This window comes from Ostrea edulis, chromosome 5, assembly GCF_947568905.1.
Source record: "Ostrea edulis chromosome 5, xbOstEdul1.1, whole genome shotgun sequence".
Classification (NCBI taxonomy): domain Eukaryota; kingdom Metazoa; phylum Mollusca; class Bivalvia; order Ostreida; family Ostreidae; genus Ostrea; species Ostrea edulis.
In genome coordinates, this window is record NC_079168.1 from 34,544,392 (window position 1) to 34,564,834 (window position 20,443).

At 34.1% G+C, this 20,443-nt stretch overlaps 2 protein-coding genes across 3 annotated transcripts; one reads left to right on the forward strand and one right to left on the reverse strand.

Moving 5' to 3' along the window:
- Window positions 1-519: 519 nt before the first annotated feature.
- On the reverse strand, window positions 520-11,343 carry LOC125651489 (BTB/POZ domain-containing protein 9-like). Its single transcript, XM_048880110.2, has 12 exons — window positions 11,206-11,343; window positions 9,693-9,904; window positions 9,348-9,483; window positions 8,939-9,169; window positions 6,431-6,695; window positions 5,933-6,152; window positions 4,380-4,499; window positions 4,040-4,149; window positions 3,662-3,851; window positions 2,979-3,086; window positions 2,813-2,891; window positions 520-2,224 (listed from the first exon to the last, which is right to left on the reverse strand). The coding sequence occupies exons 2-12, from the start codon at window positions 9,875-9,877 to the stop codon at window positions 1,988-1,990; spliced, it is 1,881 nt and encodes a 626-aa protein (XP_048736067.1). The 5' UTR covers window positions 9,878-9,904; window positions 11,206-11,343; the 3' UTR covers window positions 520-1,987.
- Window positions 11,344-11,744: 401 nt separating this feature from the next.
- On the forward strand, window positions 11,745-19,768 carry LOC125652168 (dr1-associated corepressor-like). 2 transcript variants are annotated; one of them, XM_048881165.2, is made up of 7 exons: window positions 11,745-11,876; window positions 14,260-14,332; window positions 15,189-15,282; window positions 15,408-15,539; window positions 16,554-16,620; window positions 16,881-17,167; window positions 17,642-19,768. In XM_048881165.2, the coding sequence occupies exons 1-7, from the start codon at window positions 11,835-11,837 to the stop codon at window positions 17,973-17,975; spliced, it is 1,029 nt and encodes a 342-aa protein (XP_048737122.1). In that variant the 5' UTR covers window positions 11,745-11,834; the 3' UTR covers window positions 17,976-19,768. The 2 variants fall into 2 exon arrangements, with proteins under 2 accessions (XP_048737122.1, XP_048737123.1); XM_048881166.2 differs by lacking the exon at window positions 11,745-11,876 and adding an exon at window positions 11,955-12,017.
- The last annotated feature ends 675 nt before the right edge of the window (window positions 19,769-20,443 follow it).

Consider the following 20,443-nt stretch of genomic DNA (forward strand, 5'->3'; position numbering starts at 1 on the left):
TATTCAATTTCTAGCATATTATATGAGGACTGCTGGAGTGAGTTGTCATCAGCAAATAATCTACACATTGATAGCATATTTACAGCAACATCATTAACATTAATCAAAAATAGTAAAGGTCCTAAAACAGAACCTTGGGGTACACCAGCAAATATATCAAGTTGTGACGATAAAAGGTCCTTATACATTACTTTTTGTGATCTGTGACATAAGTAGCTTCTGAACCAATGTAAAAGACTACCAGATATACCATAAGTTTGTAATTTGAAAATAAGACCATTATGCCATACTCTATCAAATGCTTTTGACAGGTCACAAAATAATTTTTATATTTGATGATCTGAAAGGTAATGTGAATGTTATGCAACTGCCAAAGGTCATTTGCCACAATTAAATGTGGCCACATTCACAGAAGCATTGCTTCACAAACAATATCTTGTCAATAATTTTATTATATTTGAACTTCAAGATTATATAACCCATCTCTGCTAAGCAAAAACAATAATGAAAACAAAGATAGTCAATCAAAAAGTCAATTTAATGCATAATACGAAAAATCTTTCACATTTTTCACTGCACACAACTGCTATTTAATATTCTAAATGTAAAACAAAATACATAACTTTACATTGGTAATTAACAACATGTTAATTTTGTTTCAATCACTGCATGGCTGTACAAAACCTGTCAGCATGTTTGCATTGATCATTATTTTGTTATTGGTAACAACCAAGAAAGAAAAAAAACATCGGGTTTCATTCTAACAAAATGTGTGGGTATCTAACCTTGTTTTGAAAGAAAATGATACAAATTTGATACCCACAATTACTGTTAACAGTACAAGTACATTGTATTTACACAATTCTTGTTTATTACAATGGCATTGAAACTGAATCAAAGTCAATATTGTAGGTTGTATACTAGTATCACTGGAGGTGCCCCACAGTACTTCACATTACAAGACATGTCAGATTAAATACAGGTACAAATATATGTACAAATCATGTACATGTATAGGGGAACAAATTAAAATCTGAATCGTAATACTTTTAAATAAATATTTACAAGAATGTGTATATTACAATCATCTTTGAAATCTTATTTGTGGAGTTTATAAACTGTAAAATTTGGAAATGAGATTATTAAGATTGTGGTTTGTCAGGCCATCATTAAAAATATTTTTGTTTGTACTCCAACCCACATTTTTTAAGGTGGGTCGGTAGGTAGGTGTTTGGTGGGTTTTTTTTAATGTCATGAAATTTTTTTAATATTTTGTTTTAAAATAAGGAGAATTTTCTATTTTTCAAGGGAACCAAAAAAAAAATAAAAAAAAAAAAAAACATGAAATTTTAAATTGCTGAAAAATATGATCGGGTAGGAGCAAATTTGACGGGTCGGTCGAAGTACATCAAACAAATCAATTTTTATTTTTAGCCTGATGACATGATTTAATAGCTGTATTGTATATGCAGTTCATGTATTTTTGAACATGCTATTAATAAGATGTATTGTAACAAAACAATAAGCCTGAAGTGTTTCTAAACGCACCAAATCCATGAATCATATTTTGTAAATTTGTATGAATGAAAAGAGTGAATCAATGTATTAATATCAAAAAAGTGCACTTCCATGTGAGGCATTAGACTTCATCCAAAAATAATCTCTTCCTCACAAAAGCATCCTCACATAAGATCAGATGTTTCTTAAATTTTTACAAGTCATATTATCCAGAGTTTTTCAAATACAGGTATATGAGCAGACATGTTTTCAAAGGCATTCCCTCGTTATAAACATCAAAATAAATAATAACTGATATACATTCTTCTAAAGTGCTTTGTTTCGTAATGATATAAAATATAAAGCAGTCAATGTTAAATTATCATTAGTGTGTCAAATCAGAGAAAACAAGTTCTTCTTGATGCACAAAATCACAGTAAATTGCACTCTCCATTTGGAACCTCTCCAGATAATTCCATCAAACAAGAACTCAGTTTTCTGACTCATGAGAGCTGTTGCTGTCTACCCGGTCAGCCTCAGGGGCCTCATGAGGGCAGTACTCAGCACTTGCGTAAGTCTCAGAACTGTGGGATTGGTGCATATTGGGTCTGGAAGGGGAGCTGGCAGAACTCGGCCCGGGCTGAGGACTTGCAGGAGATGGGACACTGTTGTTGTTTGCAGTGTTAGTCACATCTGCCGGGCATTCAAAATGAACACAGTGAAAAACCTAGAAAAAGAAAACAGAACAAATATGATAACTAGTTCTATAAATGACAAAACATGACAATGATAACATGTTCAAAGAAATTGTTCCATCCATCAAATCCAATTATGCATAACTGAAACAGACACACATGAAAGGTAGTAAAGCTTTAAGACATTTCTAATCCAAATGTCGTCTCATCCAAAATACTTCCTAAAACTGCACACATGTTGGCCTCACACTCTGAATTCTAGATGTTGCTTAATTCTGACTGTAGCAATTACTCTGAATTCTAGATGTTGTTTAATTCTGACTGTAGCAATTACTCTGAATTCTAGATGTTGCTTAATTCTGACTGTAGCAATCACTCTGAATTCTAGATGTTGTTTAATTCTGACTGTAGCAATTACTCTGAATTCTTGATGTTGCTTAATTCTGACTGTAGCAATCACTCTGAATTCTAAATGTTGCTTAATTCTGACTGTAGCAATCACTCTGAATTCTAGATGTTGCTTAATTCTAACTGTAGCAATCACTCTGAATTCTAGATGTTGCTTAATTCTAACTGTAGCAGTTCTACTACACATCATGTACACTGGATGTAACGGTTACCTCATTTGCTGTATTGTGGGTTCCAACAATTTTTACAAATGTAACAGGCCTCTTCTCAAACTTGATAACTTGCCAGGACCTGTAAATAAATCAGTTAGAATGAATATTTACACACAAACTGACTTCGCATAATAATTGTAATTGAAGTAATCAACCTGACACCTACTTGCACTGCTCCTTGCGTCTGTCGGCCAGGGAGTACCATGATTTTTGATCGGTAGAGACCTCGACATAGTAACTGTAGCTTCTATCATCACAGTCCCATAACAGCAGTCTAAAATGATGGAAAGAAATTCCTCATCATTATATAGTATTAAAGTAACAGAACACACAATGATAGATATGATCAATGTACACACGGAATTAAGACAATACTAAAACTAAGAAGTACATATACTGTACTTAAAATTCTACAATTATGGTATATTGATGCTATCCAACAATTATAAAAACAGACAAAGTCTGGTGATGGAGTGAAATCCTTTTCATGTAAAAACAAGATGTGTTTGTGAAACACTGATGCCCCCAGAATACAACAAAGTGAAACCAGGTCAAAAGTCAATGTAAAGGTCACCAGGTCAAAGAGTTTGGTGGCAATGGAAAGGTCTTGGCACAAGAAGTACACATACCAAATATAAAAGTTCTACCTCTTATGGTGTAAAAGATGTGACATAGGTTATTTTTTTTATTGCAGAGAGACAGGCCAAAAACTATATGCCCCCAAATCTTTGATTCCATAAAAACCACACCACCACAATCTGTCAGTGTAAGTTAGATTTACATAGTGTTCAACAATGACCATGCAGTAGACAGTGTGCAGAAACAGAGCACACTGGAAATGGCTCCTACCTAATGGTGTCTATGATGTAAGGCTGTGCCAGCTGGACAATAATGGCCCCACTCCCTAACTGGTGACAGGTGTAGCCCGAGTCCCAGTCATAGTGTCGAGTATCCCCGTTAATGAGGGCATTCCTGCTGCGACTCACTCCCTCAATCACACAAGCACCAGCTGTTATTGTGGCAACATTCTCAGATGGAACTGAAAAGATAATAAAAATATAGCAGTCAAATGTATAATGCATTAAAATGACCAGTTCACATATCATCCCAAACTGAATTCTATATAATTTGATTCATTATGTTCTTTTACAAAATATGCAGATCATGTGAATACTTTACAATGCTCTGGAAACTGGAGATTTTTAGAGACAATGATCTCACACATACCCACTAATCCTTGTTCCAACACAAATGGTTTGTTGGTGAAGCAGCATTCAAAAGAAACCAGATGGAACACTCTATTGACAGTGTTGTGAGTTCCAACGACCTTTACATATCTGTAAAGAATATTTCACATATACAAAGATGCATAGATGTTACATTAAATTTCTTCCACAAGAAAGTATAAACTGAAATGCTAAGTTATGTCCAATAATTACATGTACATTGGACATGTTTTAAATATTACATTTTATGAACAACATGTATGAAATATTTTCATTGTGACTCAGATATATACCAAATGCAGATCACATCTTGCAATCTGAAAATGTGTTGGTATCATTACCTGACAACTCTTGGTTGGAAGAAGAGGGTCTGCCATGACCGGCATAGGTACCTACTGTGGTCCACCACCCTCTCGTAGTCCTTGTCATCCATAGAAACTTCCAAATAGTAGGAGTATGATCTGTCAATCAAAATGTTACATGTATATTACATCTGAATTCAAGGTCTGTTGATTCCACAGAATGATGACACAAGTTTTACAGTTTTATAGCATAACAAGAGTACTGCAAACGGTACATAATACGCCCGTGAAATGCTTACATAGGGTGTTTTTCTTGTGCTATAATTTGTATAACTTTGCTTCAGGTAGTATCAGCCATCATGAGGCTGTGACAAACTTTCATATGAACAAAGGGTCTTAGCTTAAAAATCGAGATTTCCTCAAAATGGACCAAGTTCAACAACCTGTAATTTTTTTCAAAAATGGAAGAAAATCAAAATCCTTCCCCAGATGCACAACTTCAATACCCATACAAACACTCCACAAAATAAGATGGTCCTCACTTGAAAACTGGGAGGAGTTGGGCGGACAAATTATGTACCCTCCATAGAATATTAATTTCAAAATAGACTAAGTTCAACAACCTGTAATTTTCTCAAAAATTGTAGAAAATCAAAATCCATCCCACATATACATCTTCAATACCCATACAAACACTCCACAAAATAAGAAGGCTCTCATCTGAAAACTGTGGGAGGAGTAGGGCGGACAAATTATGTACCCTCCATATAATAATTATTTCCAAATAAAGGGGCAAAACTCCTGGAAAAAAGGTCGAAATGGATCAAAATGCAGTATGATCTATTGTGACCCACAAAGAAGCTACACAGCAAGTTTCAGCATGATATGTGAAAGGGAAATGAAATTATAAAGAGAAAACCCCAAACAGACGGAAGGATGGACGTACAGACATTGCTGTACCATAATAATCCCGTCTAAAGACAGGCGTATAAAAAGAAATATTGCCAGGAAAACCTGGTACATGTACTATGCAGTAAAGTAAAGAGAGTGATAACATCTGTGTAGTTATATGTTATCAGGTAGTAACATGTTATCAGGTAGTTACATGTTATCAGGTAGTTACATGTTATCAAATAGTTACATGTTATCAGGTAGTTACATGTTATCACGTAGTTACATGTTATCAGGTAGTTACATGTTATCACGTAGTTACATGTTATCACATAGTTACATGTTATCACATAGTTACATGTTATCAGGTAGTTACATGTTATCAGGTAGTTACATGTTATCAGGTAGTTACATGTTATCAGGTAGTTACATGTTATCACATAGTTACATGTTATCACATAGTTACATGTTATCAGGTAGTTACATGTTATCAAATAGTTACATGTTATCAGGTAGTTACATGTTATCACATAGTTACATGTTATCAGGTAGTTACATGTTATCAGGTAGTTACATGTTATCACGTAGTTACATGTTATCAGGCGATTGAATAAACAAGGATAAATAATTCATCTATCAGGAATTATCTTGAATTTGTAATGTCCGACATCTTTTCTTTTGTTGTTTCTACTGATGTTTACCTCATGTCCCTGTCCCACAACAGCAGTTTGATACAGTTGATAATGTAGGGACTGGCTAACTTGATCACCACACCCTGTCCATAGTTATCATCAATTGGGTGACGTGTAAAGCCTCTATCGAGGTCATAGTTCTGAGAGTCACCGTCCAGTAGCGAATTCTTCATCTCACCACGGATCACCTGTGCTCCAAATCGCTGAGTTGCTATGTTTGTCTCTGGAACTGAATTAAGTGTTTACATGTCTTTAATCAATAGACTAATTCTTATCGATAAAATAGAATTACTTATCCTTTCTGACATCATGATGAATTTTTTTTGTTGGGGGGAGGGGGGGGGGGTTGTAAGAAACTACATGTTTTCATATAGACTGCAAATTTTATTGTCAAATTGAAGATTCATCAACTTAAGCTAAATGCACATGTTACAGTACTATAACATAAAGAATTTACTTCACTTTGGATGCCATTCCAAACACAATCAACAAAGTTGTTACACTTACTTAGGGAACCTCTGTAGTCCAGTTCCATGTCTCGACTCTCAGACTGAAGTTTGATGGCATCTAAGATGGAATCTGCTGATACAAGTCCTGTGGGTCTCACTACGTTCAGTAGGTCATTCATGGTCATCAGCGGAAGCCTCACACACTGCAGAATCGGACTTGGGTCCTGTCCTTGGTTGTGTTCTGACCACTTTACCAATGCATTAAATATAGTGCTTTCTGGAGCACAAAATGAATCCCTTGAAATCAACTCTTTGACAGAACTCTGAAATTAAAAAAACCAAATCCATTGAATCTTTAAAGCATGAGTAATCTTAATTAGGGTTTGACATTTGTAAGAAATTGTACAATATCATACTGGTATTTTTGAAACAATACCGTATTGTTAAGGATACTGTTATTGAAACTAAAGCCAAACATGTACATGTTTTAGAGAATTTTTGATAATTACAATACTTTTGATAAGCTCTATATCTGTATTAATTAAGCTATATTATCTATCTTTTAATTAACTTGATTATAAATTTATTGGCTGTGTAGTAATTATCCATGATTCTACATGTTGATTTCACAAGTTACCTCACTTAATATACATGCATAGAAAAATTTACAAAGTATGAAAGTTTTTAAACTTAAATCAAGATACCTGAAATACTTTTTTAAAAAGCTTAATATCTGATGTATCTGACAAAATCTTCAACTTTCTGTATATATCACTTTCAAATTGTCAAATATTCAAAATATGTTTATTAAGGTGGCTCACTACACCCTGAAATAGTTTCTCAAATCAGTATGAATTGATTTAATCATATAAGATATGATGATATATAATAAATATATACATGTATGTCAAAAAGGCAAAAAATATGCAAATTTGGATAAAAACATGATTTTCAAAAATATATTTCCACACATATGAACAAAAGACTCTGGTGGATTTTAACTCAAGATCTACGGTTCACCAGTCCAATGCTTTAACCACTGAGCTATGATAATAGACAAACAAATCGATCGATACAAATAATTTCACAAAACATTCAAATCGCCATCTTGTGATGTAGTGTCATAAAGAGTATAACCTTTGAAGTAGTGAGCTACCTTAATTGCTAAGCATTGATATTAGAATTTAGCACATATACACACTTTGTTGATTATTGTAACTTCTCCAGGTTGCCAGAGGTTTCTGCTGTATTAAAGTTCAGCCCTTACAGGTTTTTTTCTAACTGAATTTTTTTGCATCAATTTCATTCTGTGAAATTACTTGAAAGCACATACATGTAGCTACAGAAGCAATTTTTACTAGTGTTTACACCAGTTTTACTCATTAAGGGATATTGTTTTTATTATCTTGTTACATTTTACATGCAGATGGGTAGTTTTCAATTTCACTGTCCCCCCTGTATTTCTGCCTTGCATTTCTATCAACACAGTAATTTACAGTCACTTACTAAATATGTCATAGTATCATGAAACTTAAAAGGAACCTGACAATAAGATATTTTATTCTAAGGTATAAGTAACTGAAAATAATCAATAAATATCGTAAAATGCATTTAGATATGCTTCGTCCTGTACATATACTTTGATTGAACCCATTAAAGTTCTTTTGATTATAATATTGTAAAATGATATGACATCAAAACTGGAAACCAACACCTTAAAGTTTAAACTACAGAAGATCCTCTCAAGTGGATACCACGTGGTATTCAATAGGGTCTAGATCCAAAGTATAAACTTAAAGAAATGAGACAGACCTACAGGTTGTTCTGATGATGATCGCTCCATGGTCGAAACTGGTCAACCAAATATTAAAATTTAATCATGCATTCTCATGATGTGTTGTTGATCTGTCTTATTTCTTTAAGTTTATCTGTTAGCAGAGTGATCATGCAATAGAACAGCTGAAGTTAAAAAGCCAAATACTTCACATATAGTTTCAATAAGGGCATTTGTGTGTGAGTGTTCCAGCTCCAGCCCCTCCACCCCTCACCCTAACCATCAAGCAAGAATTTCTTTTTTTGGAATTTGGTTACTGGATGAAATTTATATATATATATATATATATATATATATATATATATATATATATATATATATATATATAACGACGTCTTAACTACAATGTCATAACAAGTACATTGTACACTTTTTGTAAAACTTGTTACACTCTGAAGAGCCGAACTACATGGTGAAAGCGCTAAGTGTAATTAATTAAATGTGGATCATGTGTACTTAGTCATCGTTGGATATATTTTATATATATATATATAGATCTATGCCTTTGGAACATTATTTTTCAATATTAAATACATGTATTCCTTTACTTGGTTTAACTCTATCATCTTCAAAAAAGGGAAGCTTTCCTCATGGCAAGAATATTCTTGGTACATACATAATACTTAAGCAAGGATGTCACAATGTATAACAAACAGCATACAGCAAGATGTGTCTAATAATCTTTCTGTGTTGTCATATTATAACAATGTTTTTATGTTTGTAAATAGTTACCGGAGACAAGGTGAAGAAAGTTTCATTTGCTAGGATGTCTTGGGCATTTCTGTCGATGAACTCCTTACAAACTTGACACAGGGATGTAAGATGGTACATATTTGCAATATCGTAAATCAGACAGACGTTAGTGATGTTCAAAATGGCCTTCAAATAGTCAGAAATGGCCGTCTCAAGATCCACAAAACCATAACGATGTGACATTCCCAGTATGTCCAATAAATTTTCATCCTGTAATGCAAATTCATTGTAAATATATATATATGATTGGATTTTATAGACAATTCTAAATGATTTCCTTACTACAACTGATAAATGTTTACAAAGTGATCGTATATATTAAAATTCTAACAGTTTATCTCAAATCATGTTTATTCGTGTCTGTTTCTGGATTTAAAAAAACCCATACCTTGATTTCCAGCAGGTTGAGACGACCACTGTACATGTATTTAAGAAGGATGCTGAAGGCAGCTGCTGATGTGTCCTTTAGTTCAACCTGTGTGGTTCCCGGCTGAGACTCTTTCATCCCTCCATACAAGAGGGCTCTGTAAAATGATATTACCCATACAAAGGTATGTGATTCATGTATATTTCAAAAATCCTAACACAGGGGGAAATTTTGGAAAAAATAACTTCCATTAGTTTTTCTTTTTTTTCTCTTACACTGCAGATGTGAAGACCAAAATAATCTTTGCAATCATGCATTATAACACAATAATTCAATATAAGTAGAATTTTTAATTCATTCTTGTACCTGAAATATTCTGATCTTGTTGCCAGAATGACTTTGTGGGCAGGAAATGGTACATTTTCCACAACGAGAGTAATATCACTGTAATCTGAGTTTTCCACCAACTCCCCGAGATTGTCAGAAAGAAAAGAAACATGATCAACGATGCCAGCTGGTGGAGGTGATCTTAAATGTCGATGGTCACACATCTTTTACTAATTTATCTTCATAACAATCTGAAAGACAGAAATGGTGTTATCAAATACAAATATTTCAGGAGGGACAACACATCATCATAATGGTTGACTTCCTTCAGAAACATAAATTGAAAAAGAAATGAGAGCTAGGTTACACATATGTATATAATTAGGTGTCTTCCATTTTGTATTAAATGACTGTCCGAAATATCACAATCATCCGAAGTATCAACACTTTCCCTTAGTGTAGATCAAAATCCCTCCAAGATAGGGTTGTTTAAATTTCATGGTTGCCCAAGAAGTTTCTTCATTTATGACAGTCACAATTTGAAGTGTTTCAAATTCTTTTCTTACCAAGCCTTCCTGCATTCAATGAAGTTGTTTATTTTAATGACATCTATATGTTGTGCAGCTGCTTACTATCATAAATATTAATGACGTTACAATTTTTTTACTTTGACGTTTCTAATATTTTTACAGATGTGTCCCAAAAATTGTCATTAAAACGTTAAATAACGTGATATCAGCATAAATTTGGTATTTTTGTGAACAAAAAATGATACATTATAAAATTCTAGGAAAAACTAAAAATGTGAAATTTTGACCGTAAGGGCCCTTTTCTCATGACGCCAGTCATATATATTCAAATCAGCATGACAAAATGACTATTTCATTTGTAAATCAACATGCCACAAGTGACAAAGCAATCAACAATTCAACACAAGATATATTGATAATTCTAATTATGAAATATATGTCTTCTTTTCATTGAAACTCATACATTGTTTTGCCAATTAATGTATTTACCCTGATATTGAAATATATATTCAAAATATAATGGAAAATACTCACTGGACACATTTGTCCAGCAAGGCTTTGTTATAGGTCGAACCCAACAAAATTTTATGGGGATATCCCTTAGGTGGAGTTGCAAATTTTGAGAGCTTTTGAGAAAACCCTCCGAAATAACTCACACGTGTAATAACGTCATCAATATAACATAGCCAGAGACTGTCTAATTAACTTCTATAGAGCTGATGCTTGGAAATGATGGATTTATAAATCATAAATGCAACAAACTTACAAAGCCATTAATATTTGTATTTTATATAAAGCATCTTTCAATCAGCTATTTAATATAATCGAGTTATTTCGCCGAAACTGGCAGTTGAACAAAATGAAAGTAAACTTCAATCAACTACATACAATGCAGCACTGCATCATGTAGATTTTGTATGCTGTAGGACTGTCACATAAAAATTATTTCCAAGTTTTCCGCTACGTTATGAACATTGTTAAACTGTATTGTATAAATATTTTACCTTTACTGGTTAGCTTACCTTTAAAAAAAAGTCAAAATACACGACTACATGCTCAAATTTTCAAACAGTTGGTTATAAATTAGGAAAATTTAGCCTAATCGCACTGCAAACTGAATTTCCGACATGTTTATTTACTGACTAGTTCCGATTTGCTCTGGCGGTGCGCGTGTTTTCGTACCCCTTGTATTTCGGTGTATGAATGCTTTTTTGTGAGTGTGTGTGTTCAGTACATGCTTATATTTTTCATATCACTATCTTGTATTTTGATTTTATCTACTTTATTTTGCCTATGTTTCTGTTTTTAAAGTAATGATAGGATTATTCCTCAAGTTTTTAAACACTTTGTGATTAGCCTATAAATCGAATTTTTAACACGTTAAACAAACAAAGCAAGCTATGTTTCTATTAATCTGTGATGTCACATATTATATTTAAACATTTTTGTCAAATGCATATAATGTTAGATATATTTCAACAGAGGGTCTATTGAGAATAATAATAATAAACAGAATTTGAAGAAAACGCTTATGAACCAAAGTCGAAATGACTGGAATACGTTTCCATACACGCCACCTTACGTTTCTTACTCAACTTCCGGTTCAAGAAAATTTATTGGTGGAAGAGAAAGGTTACAAATCCAGGAAGAAATGCCCAGCAAAAAGAAGAAATTCAGTGCTCGTTTTCCTCCAGTATGTAAAATTTAAAAATGATCCTTATGAATTGTGAGAATGTATATTTTACGAAATGTTGCCTTCTCCTTCCCAGCCCCCCCCCCCCCCCTTTACCCGGTCTTCCTGGGAACCGGGATATGAATTTATTCTTTTCAGTAGGTAAGTGTTTTGCATATAGTTTATACGTTTCACGTTATGTAAGAATGGGACTGCATTAAAGTACTGCATCTGTATCATAGGTCGTCCGATCGTACATCCTTCAGGTTTGATGTATATAGTCACCTGAGCTGATCAGAGAATTGCGGAATCATACATTGTGTCAGGGGTACCAGACAATCAGAAGGATGGCACGTATCAAGGGTAGTTAGGGTACCCAGACAATCAGAAGGATGACACGTATCAAGGGTAGTTAGGGTACCCAGACAATCACAAGGATGGCACGTATCAGGGGTAGTTAGGGTACCCAGACAATCACAAGGATGGCACGTATCAAGGGTAGTTAGGGTACCCAGACAATCACAAGGATGGCACGTATCAAGGGTAGTTAGGATACCCAGACAATCTATCAGGGGTAGTTAGGGTACCCAGACAATCACAAGGATGGCACGTATCAAGGGTATTTAGGATACCCAGACAATCTATCAGGGGAAGTTAGGGTACCCAGACAATCAGAAGGATGACATGTATCAAGGGTAAAGTAAAGTAAAGGAAATTTTATTTAAAGTCGGCACTATATACATTCAACATGTCAAACACAAGCTCTGTAGAGCTTTTTAACCAACTATAAGGGTAGTTAGGATACCCAGACAATCAGAAGGACGGCACGTATCAAGGGTAGTTAGGGTACCCAGACAATCACAAGGATGGCACGTATCAAGGGTAGTTAGGATACCCAGACAATCTATCAGGGGTAGTTAGGGTACCCAGACAATCACAAGGATGGCACGTATCAAGGGTATTTAGGATACCCAGACAATCTATCAGGGGTAGTTAGGGTACCCAGACAATCACAAGGATGGCACGTATCAAGGGTATTTAGGATACCCAGACAATCTATCAGGGGAAGTTAGGGTACCCAGACAATCAGAAGGATGACACGTATCAAGGGTAGTTAGGGTACCCAGACAATCACAAGGATGACATGTATCAAGGGTACCCAAGCGATTGAATGCATATTTCTGAAACATTTCTTGTTTCAATTTTCAAGCAACACTTGACAAACCTTATGTCTCTTGAAAATTGAAAAAAATTAAGAAACTCAAGTGTGAAAAAAGGCAGTTACTAACTTGCACTGGTTATGGAACCTATATATCTACCTCAAAATAAAATGATAGCCTCATAAATGTCTGACTCAGGTTCTAATCTTTTGATTCATAAATCTTACCCCCTTTGTCGATGCAATGCCAGTTAACTACCCCACTCACCCCCTCAATCATCCGTTGCCATGTACCTTTGAACATTTTATTTCATCAAACATACTTCAGAAGTTTTCCTATCAAGTTGACTGACGCCATTAAGGAGTATGTAATAGAATACAAAGCTGAATGTAGAATGGATTCTGAAACTTGAGAACTCAGGTAGCTCTATAAATTATATAAGCACTATGAAGTCAAGCATGAAAGTAAGCATAGACTGTGATGTCTTATCCACATAAGGCACATATTAGCCTAATTATGCCTTCTCTGTTTTTTCACCATTGCATGTTTAGAATTAAATCAAAGCATACAGGTATGCACTATTGATTTTAAATAATTATGTATGTACATGTAAATGTAATTAACATAATGAGTGAAACAAGATACAGGAAATCAAAAGTGGAAATAGTTAATATGAATGTTATGTAATATGTGGTGTTTACTTTCATTAGCATTAATTTTGCAAACATTGATGTCTGAGGCTCAAGCATTAGCAACAGTACAGGATACAAACCAAATTTTCTTTGCCCAACATACTATCTAGCAAAAAAGAGACACAACATACTATCTAGCAAAAAAGAGACACAACATACTATCTAGCAAAAAAGAGATGCAACTTACAGCTTACATCTGGACCTCATGTATTAGTAACTTTACAGTAGAAAAATGAATGTGTAAAGGCAGATTCAAGTTGATCATTATCGGGGATTTTATTTTATTGTGGTGGTTTGGATACACTGCTGGATCTGTTAACAATGTGATACTAATGTTGATATTATTTAATTGTGACATAGTATCCGTGCTATATAGATATGTGCATTAGGCTACCAATGGTTGTAATTATATAATTTTGAAACAACAGCAGGAAAAAAAGGATATGCATTTTCTCTGCAAACATTTAATAAGCTGTAACAAAGAAAATTACGCAAACTGATTAGCGTCCCTGCAATCAATTAAAAAGGAAAATGTCTCTTGATATTTTGCAGGCCCGTATAAAGAAAATTATGCAGACTGATGAAGATGTGGGAAAGGTGGCAGCTGCAGTGCCAGTACTTATATGTATCCTTTCTGTGTGATATACGTCTAGACACTAACAACTACCAGGGTACAGAGATACGTCTAGACACTTAACAACTACCAGGGTACAGAGATACGTCTAGACACTTAACAACTACCAGGACAGAGATACGTCTAGACACTTAACAACTACCAGGACAGAGATACATCTAGACACTTATTAACTACCAGGACAGAGAGTGGCCCTTGTGGTACAGTGTTTAAGAGTTCTCTTTTTGATCTAGAGTTGCAGTATAAGTACTTTATCAGAAGATTGGGACTTCAAAAATCTTAATGCAAGACATGGAGACTGCTCAGATATACCAAGGTCATGGTGGACCTGTCATGTAAAAAAAATAAAACCTTGTTGTTTCTGTAGAAGTCAGTTGCACGGATCTGACAGATTAAGTAGTTCTGTACCTGAAGTCATTACCATGTGAACTAGGATACAAGTCAAATAATCTTGAAAGTGATGTATAAAAGACACTGGCAGGAAATAGCGATAAAAAAATGTCAGTTAACCCTCACAACAACATACACTTTGTAAGTGTATACAATGGAAACGATAACAATAGTGTTATCTGACATCAGTTTCTGTGAGAGATGTACAAGTCACTGATGGAGTAAAGATTTCAGTATCTGTTATCAAATAAACACTGTTCAGTGTACTGTTAATTATATTCAAAAAAGTAATGTATAATGAATGTACATTTTTGTCAATATGTATGGTGTTGGGCACTGTATACATGTTCAAAAATAGGTTGCATATTCTGGTCAATTCATACAATAGTTTACACACAAACTCCATTATATTTATGATAACAAGATTTGCAAGATACAATCCTTAATTTTCCTAAAGCTAGAGCTTTGGAGAAATTTATAGAAACGCTGATCATGAAAACCAGTGAAACCACAAAAATAAGGAATGCGAAAACCTTGACAACATCCCACATGTGAGTATTAATACATACATGTATCATCATGAATAAATGTATACTGATTGGTGGAAATACCCAAAGCTTGCATTTTCTGTGTGATACGATACATACATGTATTACTAATTTTACCTGTTTTATAGCAAGCAGACCATTTATCAAGAGAAAAAGTTTGATTTCCTAAAGGACCTTGTGGCTAATGTACCTGACCACCAGGCAGAGGATGAAACAGACCCAAATATAGGGGGAGAGTCAAAACGACAGAAAACGCCCAGGTAATATAAAAATATGAAATACATGTATTACCTGAGAGAGATCGAGATCACTTCATTGAAATAAGAATTTGGTTACCGTATGGTGAAACAATATTTAGTTCATAGGCAAGATGTTGAAAACTTATAAGTTTAATATTGTGGCAAGCTGTTCTCAAAAACCAGAATAAACATGAATTTTTTATTATTAGCATAAGTTTTAAAATGATGAAAGGAAGAATAGTATGAAATACCTATATGTTTTATCAAGAAAATTATTACCATGAAATATTAACCAAAAAAAAGAACAAGGTACGGTTGTGTACATAAAAAGGCCCAAAACATTTCTTTGTTTTAAATGTGTCTTGAATTAAGCTTGATCTGTGTTTTAAGTAAGTTAAATATGTGCCAAGTATACTATCTCAACTTAAATTAAAGTTACTGCTTATTTGATAGCATTATTACGTCATGAATAAGACTTTTTCCACCTTTTTTCAAAAAGAGCTTGATAACTGTTAAATTTCATCCAGATTATTGGTTAGGAAAAGGTGTGCCCATCCGTCGAGCAAAATGAAATTAATATATATTGTGTATTAATAGAAGATGAAAAATGTATTTGAATATGAATTTGCTCGACGCTTAGGCTGTATGTTTTCTGAAAGGAAAACTCCCTGAATTTATGAATTTTTTCATTTATTTTGGCATTTTTGGCAATTTTATGCCAACTTCACACTCCTGTCATACAACACAAAGCAATTTTGGATCAAATTAAACGTAGTTGGGTTTGGTTATATATTCCTTATTTGAATGCCAGATTTTGAGACTCCAACTGGAATAATCCATTTTCTGGGACTGTAGAAACTGTACCTGCTTCTTCGGTATAAATTTATAACAATAGTACGGTATGTGAACTTTGACAAAATTTGGAGGTGTATGCAAGATTGACCCATGGAAATGAAATGAACTGTGTAAACAGTGCTGGAAAGCAGGATAAAACAAGCTAGAGAAAAAGTGTGCAGTATAGTTGGATCTTTTCAGACCAAGAAAACAAAGAGCAGAGGGAAGAAAGAAAAGAAAACAGAATTCATCTGATAGCAACTCGGAGGTAAGTGTGAAGGGGAAGAAAGCTCTGCTGACATCATCCTAAGATATGTGTAAACTAATAATCTGGCAAAGTTGAACATACTTTCCAACAAGTGTTGTTCATACATCATTTAGTTACTGTTGAAAGTCTAATTTCTTCAGCTTAATTGTTAAGGGATACTGATAATTAACAAAACTAAATAGGTGAGGTACAATGCTCTTTGTTAATTAAGTGTTTATTGTATATTTGAACTTTAATTTGTGCATTCATTACTGTTGTAGGAAGAAGCTAATGAAAATGGCTCTAGCACGGAGACAGACGAAGAGAGCAGTCAGCACGAACACCTTGCTGCTATTTCAGCAGCCAACCATGATCAACACCAGGGGACTCCTGAAATGTACCAGCACCCTGTCAACTCTGTAGAAAACCCAGAAGCTATGATGTCATACCCATCCACCAGCAGTATGCCTAGTCATCCTGCATACCCTCCACCTGGCTGTTATCCGTCTCCGGGGCTGACCAGTCTACCACCGCATAATCTCTACCCTATGCAAATGAATAACCACATGTAAGTCAAACAAATAACAGTGAAGCATGTAGATAAAGTAATAATTGTGAATTAGATGGTCCATACATGAAGTTATACAATGTACATTGTAAGGAATGGGTTAATAGGTTTGTTACTGACTGCCCTAGGTAACATTGGGTTAATCACAGAGCTGTCTATAGGCTTCATTAACCTGATATGTTTCCATGGTTGGTCAGTACCAAACTTGATAATTACTAGATATTTTATTTTGTCAAGGAGGTTATCACCAAAAACTATTTCAAGAAGTATGACAGCTATCCTGTGGTGTATTCTATCTAATGGTAGTATAAACATTTCAGTCCTGGAAATTTTTTTTCTTTATTTTCAGCAGTTCTGTATAATATGTCAGAGATAGAAATGAATTGCTTACCAATGTAACGCAAATTAAGTCCTTTGATGTGCTCACATAGATCACCTGAACTTCATATATTCATGGTTATAATTTCTTTTCAGGCCACAACAGACACAACCACTGAATCTGTGTAACACTCCATTCAACCCATCAATGTACATGTCATCTGGGTACTCCTACCCCCAATCACTGGGTTATCCATACCCACCTCATGTGAATCCAGGCCCCCCAGCACACAACTCTCATCCAGGCATGAATCACTCATCAGCTGCCATGCCTGGCCCCTCCCACCTGCCAGTCTACCCCAAGGCTCCACCCTCATGTGATCAAGGACAGGATTTGTCTCAATCTAGTATAGAGCCTGTGCCTCAGGCTACAGCACCTTTAGAACAAGCCCCACCCACTTCAGCTGATGATGATGATTATGATGCATGAATGAATTTCTAAGACTTATCATCATTTAATGTATGCAAATTGACCCCAAGTGGGGATGGAGAATGGAAAACTCAGGATCATTTGTGAAACATTTCATTCTGTTGTCATTGAATTAAGCAAAATATGCTCTTGGTTCATTTCGATGTTCTAGTAGTGTGTGGAGTTATTCCCCTTTGTTTTGGATGTGATCAGTGTCACCGTTTTGAGATTTTGTGATGGACACCATAATTTTCATTGTTTGTTACATTTATCTTTGATACACAAAATATGACACCGCACACACCCTAAAACATACATATATCTCTGAGAATGGGTTGCTTTTAAATATGTTATCTTTAGAGTCTATGCAGATTTCAGGAAGCTAGTGTTTATTTTTACATTTTACATCAGAATTGTAACAATGAAAGTTGTATTTATTTTGTAATACTGCATAATATACATGTACAGATATTACTCTAAATTTTAAGTAAATGTGCCTACATGATTTTAGGATAGTTATATATTTTGTGTAGATGTACATGTATTTCAGTTTTTGTTTATGGATAGCAATTTGTGATATATTCCCCAAAGTATACTTAAATGTGTAGTTGTATGTATTTACTGATAAGATTCATTTCAAGGGTACATGCCTAACAAATTTACATTTATGAGACCCAATTCTAAGATGAAAACATAAAGTTAATGTATTTGTATCATTTATCATTAAGTGCTAGCTTTCATAATATGTAATAAGATGCCTATTAAGGATCTTGTATTACTTTATCAAATATGTTCTTCAACATAAATCCATATAAGATATTGTCCAATCCATGTAACTTGGTAGGGTGGAGTGACCTTTAGATTTTCATACATACAGTTTTACTCACTTTATGATTATGAGAGACTTTAAGAAACAACATGATTTCTCCCTATTGGATACCTTGTACACAATGCCAAGAGTGGTCAATCTAGAGATCTAAAATAGCCATGTAAATCACCCAAAAGGAATTATATAAAACATACTTTGGTAATATGAGATGAAAAATTGAATATTGCCAATTTAAAATAGTTATGAAATTGAATAAAGCCACTTTGAAATATTTAAATAGAATTGTACCACCTTTTCAAGTATGTTTTAAGGATAAGAAAGTCTAAATGCAATTTAGATAAGGATAAATATTACATTTGATGAGTTACATCTTCATCGTGTTTTCTATTGCTTCATGATTAAACAGAGTTAATTGTGTAATTTTTGCATGATGCTTTTTTAATCCTCATACAGTTAATGGAAATATGACCCAATTTAGAGATATCCTTTTCAATTTAAATCCCAATTTTTGGGATTCATCTAAATCTTCACTTGGCTCCGTCCTACCATGTTGCTTAGATTACAGAGTGTGAATACAGTAAAATAAATCTATAACAAAGATACTAATTCAAGCTTATAACAATGGGATTTTTCACTCCCCATAGTAATTGTCATAATGAATTGAATATTAGAATTATGCTTTAATATAATGAATCGGAATTAACTACCCCTGATGCTTTGCTATAACAATATTTTACTGTTCACTACATTGCCTCCAGCTCTTTGAATATTAAATATTCAAGCTTTGGAAGTGCTTCACATCATTTACATCTGTATTGTTGTCATCCAATGCCCAGAAACAATGATCTGATTTGCATTTGTTGTATTACTTGACCAAGACCATTGTTCTACAAGTTGTTATAGTAAGAGGTGGTATTTGTTGATACATGTGTAAGACTGTTTCGATGTTATTAGCTGTGTGAATGATTAAATTGATTAAATTCTTTGACTCTCTCCACATTCTAACACAGCCATCCAATTTAAAGGGGCATGGACACGATTTGAGCTGAAAATCTTCAAATTTTATTTTTCCATTTTTAATGTTCAGAACGCTTTACTAAGGTATTCCTAATGGTCAGCAAAAATTTGAATGTCAGTTGTCGAGGTACATGGGAGTTGCAGAGCTCACAAGTCTTTGTTATGCAAACAATGCTCGTGCCCTGTTTTGGTTTACATATGAGCTAGATATACCAGTAAAAGTTCGTTTAAAGCAAATTTTTCAGTTTACGAGTTAATTCTGAACATATTTTAATAGTTCCTAGTGTTTAGCATATCTTGCTTTGTTTAAAACATGCGATTTTCTATCAAGCAATCTATATGTAAACAAAAACTTGGCACAAGCCTTGTTTACATAACAAAAAATTGCGAGTGCTGTATTTCACTTGTAACTCAACAACTGATATTAAAATTTTGGTCGACCATTTGAGATACGTTAGTTAACAATAAAAATGGAAAAATAAAATTTTCGTTTCAACCGTATCCATGCCCCTTTAAGCATTTTTTACATCATAACAAGAGACTCGTAGCCTGGGTATTAATTAAAAGTATCACTAGCCCCAAGTGTTACAAAATCATAATCTTGAATCCTATTCTGCATATCTAAGTTAATTTTAGGATCCAG

Coding starts and splice junctions, on each gene's coding strand:
- LOC125651489 (XM_048880110.2), bottom strand. CDS start 9,877: ATGTGTGACCATCGACATTTAAGATCACCTCCACCAGCTGGCATCGTT. Junction 6,696..8,938: donor CTTTCTTCACCTTGTCTCCG/GTAACTATTTAC, acceptor TTTTAATTTCAG/AGTTCTGTCAAAGAGTTGAT. Junction 3,852..4,039: donor GTTGGAACAAGGATTAGTGG/GTATGTGTGAGA, acceptor TTATCTTTTCAG/TTCCATCTGAGAATGTTGCC.
- LOC125652168 (XM_048881165.2), top strand. CDS start 11,835: ATGCCCAGCAAAAAGAAGAAATTCAGTGCTCGTTTTCCTCCA. Junction 15,283..15,407: donor ACCTTGACAACATCCCACAT/GTGAGTATTAAT, acceptor CCTGTTTTATAG/CAAGCAGACCATTTATCAAG. Junction 17,168..17,641: donor ATGCAAATGAATAACCACAT/GTAAGTCAAACA, acceptor ATTTCTTTTCAG/GCCACAACAGACACAACCAC.